This window comes from Triticum aestivum, unplaced genomic scaffold (genome assembly GCF_018294505.1).
Source record: "Triticum aestivum cultivar Chinese Spring unplaced genomic scaffold, IWGSC CS RefSeq v2.1 scaffold321717, whole genome shotgun sequence".
Taxonomy (NCBI): domain Eukaryota; kingdom Viridiplantae; phylum Streptophyta; class Magnoliopsida; order Poales; family Poaceae; genus Triticum; species Triticum aestivum.
The window spans coordinates 1-2,442 of record NW_025247156.1 but is presented as its reverse complement, the minus strand read 5'-3'; the positions used below and the strand labels follow the sequence as shown (position 1 = coordinate 2,442).

Here is a 2,442-nt window from a genome sequence, read left to right as displayed (position 1 = left end):
TCCTCGGCACGTGCGACGAGCTTCCTCCTCTAACACGCACCACCTCCGTCGGGTACCGTGACTATGGATGCTACTGTTGTGCCGTCCTATCCGGTGACGACTGTCGCTCCGGCGGCGGGCGGCGAACAGCTAGCGGGCAACTCGCCCTTCCACGAAGTGCTAATCATCACGGCCGGTTATGAGGGGGGATGGACTATGTTTGATATCCACACGTTCTCGACTGACAAACTGAGCTGGAGTACAACGCGCTCCCTTCAAACTATGTGGGGCAATACCCTCGGATCATTCTGTCAAACCGATGCCGTCGTCTGCCACGGCATCGCGTACTGGCTATTTCGTGACGAGAGGCGACGGTGTTACTGTCTTGTTAAAATGACTATCCAGAAGGGCTATCTCATGTTCGGGTGGCCCCCGGTTCTGATGATGCTTGACCGAAATCACCGTCCGTGCCTTAGCCTGGCAAGCGATGGCACACTCTCCCTGCTACAGATGCAAGAGAGAGGTTCCAATCTAGAGATATGGGGAGCAAAGAGCCAAGAGAGTCCGTATGGTGTCTTGGAGTGGCTCCACCCTAAGACGATCGAGCTGATACAACCACATTGGAAGAAGAAGACCCAAGGAAAAGACACGCTTTACGTACTAGGAGAGAAGTGTGGCAAATTGCTTGTCATGAACGGGCGCGGGCACGTGTACACCGCCGACCTCGAGACCGGAGCAATGAAGGAGGTAGCGGATGGGCCTCACGTACGCCCCAACAGCCCTCTGGATGCCGTGCTCTTGGAGATGGACTGGCCGGCGATCTTTGTTTCACGTCTTGGTAACGACAGGTATAGCTAGCCACAATTATTTATGTCTTTTTTTCTTCTAGGTTGCCTCTACTTTATCATGGTTGATTGATATATATGGGTGTTGCTTGTGCTTTTTCTCCCCGGTGAATCCGGGACTTCCCTCTCATGTCCCAGTGGAGAGGCAGCTACAAGAAGGAGAAGCCGATACAAGGGAAGAGGCAGTAGGAAGACTCATAGCCGTGCCTAGGCAGCAGATATATGGGTGTTGTTTGTGTTTTTCTTATTTTGTTAGTGAATCCGGGACTTCCGCTCTCATGTCTCAATGGAGAGGCAGCTGCAAGAAGGAGAAGGCGACACAAGGGAACTCGCAGCCGTGCCTAGGTAGAAGATTATAGGAATTAATATTAGATTGTGTGTTTTTTGATGTAAAAAGCTTATTATAGATATTTGAAAAAGTAAAGCTCATAGTGTGTTAAAGAGAGAATGATAGTGTTATCTCAAAGTGTAGCACCCAGTTCACATGCATGGTGCACAAATGTATTGCCCCTGTATTCAGCCGGCACCTATGCATAGCTCTACGTACCCGCAGATCCACGAAGGAGATGACAGCGGCATAGCCTTGTTGTAAATCAACCGTTTGTTGGTAAAGACGACGGCGAGCCTGCTCCCGGATTGGAAGCAGCGGCACCATCACCGGCGCCTACTACCTCAAGCAAGGTTGTCCTCAAGGATAAGAACCCCAATGCAAAGGGGAAGGTCAGTCTGTTTCTGTTATGCTAACATGTAAATTACATGATCGTGTGATAGGTTTTGATGTGAAGCTTGTTTGTGTTCTTCAATTCAAACACATATCTTTGGATGATCCTGTTATCTTATTGCTTATTGTTTAAACTACACAGTTCAATCTTTTGTGCTCTCTGTAATTATGAGAGAAGGAGGCGTGCAGCAGAGGATGCGTGCCGCGTGGATGAATCCAGAACTGTCCGTTGGTACAAGCATTGAAGTTACTGTCTTCTCTTCTCCCTCTTGCATTGGGCACGTGGTCATCGAACCACGGCTATGTTGTATAGATATGTGTCATGGACTTGCTGCCATGGCTACATAGCTCTTGGGTTTGGCCTCAGTTTAGTCTTGGTAAATGATGCACTGGTGGCTGTTGTACACTTTGATAACTGAAACTAGTATTTCTTTTACATGCAAATGTGAGACATGACATTGCTTTGCAACTGCCACTTTGATAGCTGAATGCACCAGGGTTCCATGTTATGCATATTCAGTTTCAGTTTCGATTTACCATGTTATGTCTAGTGGTTTTATGCTAGCTGGTCAATATTCCTCTTGCTAAGGAAGTGTATATTATTGGTAAACAGACTTGTTTACTTGTCTACTAGTAAACTGAGTAGCTAGCACACAATTATTTCATCTCCGGAACTGCCGTCTTAGTGGTAAATTTTACTAGCTAGCATACGACCATCCCTACTGTTCATACCTATGTACGTGGTGGTGGTCATGGCCTTGATTGCTGCCTAGGTGGTTTTCCTTTGGGTCATTATTATATGCACGTGGTGATTAGTTTGGCACCAAGAATTCTCTTAAATTTGAACGATTAAATTACTGCTCCCGAATATTCAACTGACCGATTAATTTCTTATAA

General features: G+C 47.0%; 1 protein-coding gene across 1 annotated transcript; it reads left to right on the top strand.

The window, feature by feature from the left end:
- Positions 1 to 15: 15 nt before the first annotated feature.
- Positions 16 to 1,530, top strand: LOC123177169 (uncharacterized). Its single transcript, XM_044591066.1, has 2 exons — positions 16 to 827; positions 963 to 1,530. The coding sequence occupies exons 1-2, from the start codon at positions 64 to 66 to the stop codon at positions 1,033 to 1,035; spliced, it is 837 nt and encodes a 278-aa protein (XP_044447001.1). The 5' UTR covers positions 16 to 63; the 3' UTR covers positions 1,036 to 1,530.
- Positions 1,531 to 2,442: the final 912 nt, after the last annotated feature.

Coding starts and splice junctions, on each gene's coding strand:
- LOC123177169 (XM_044591066.1), top strand. CDS start 64: ATGGATGCTACTGTTGTGCCGTCCTATCCGGTGACGACTGTCGCTCCG. Junction 828..962: donor TCACGTCTTGGTAACGACAG/GTATAGCTAGCC, acceptor CTCATGTCCCAG/TGGAGAGGCAGCTACAAGAA.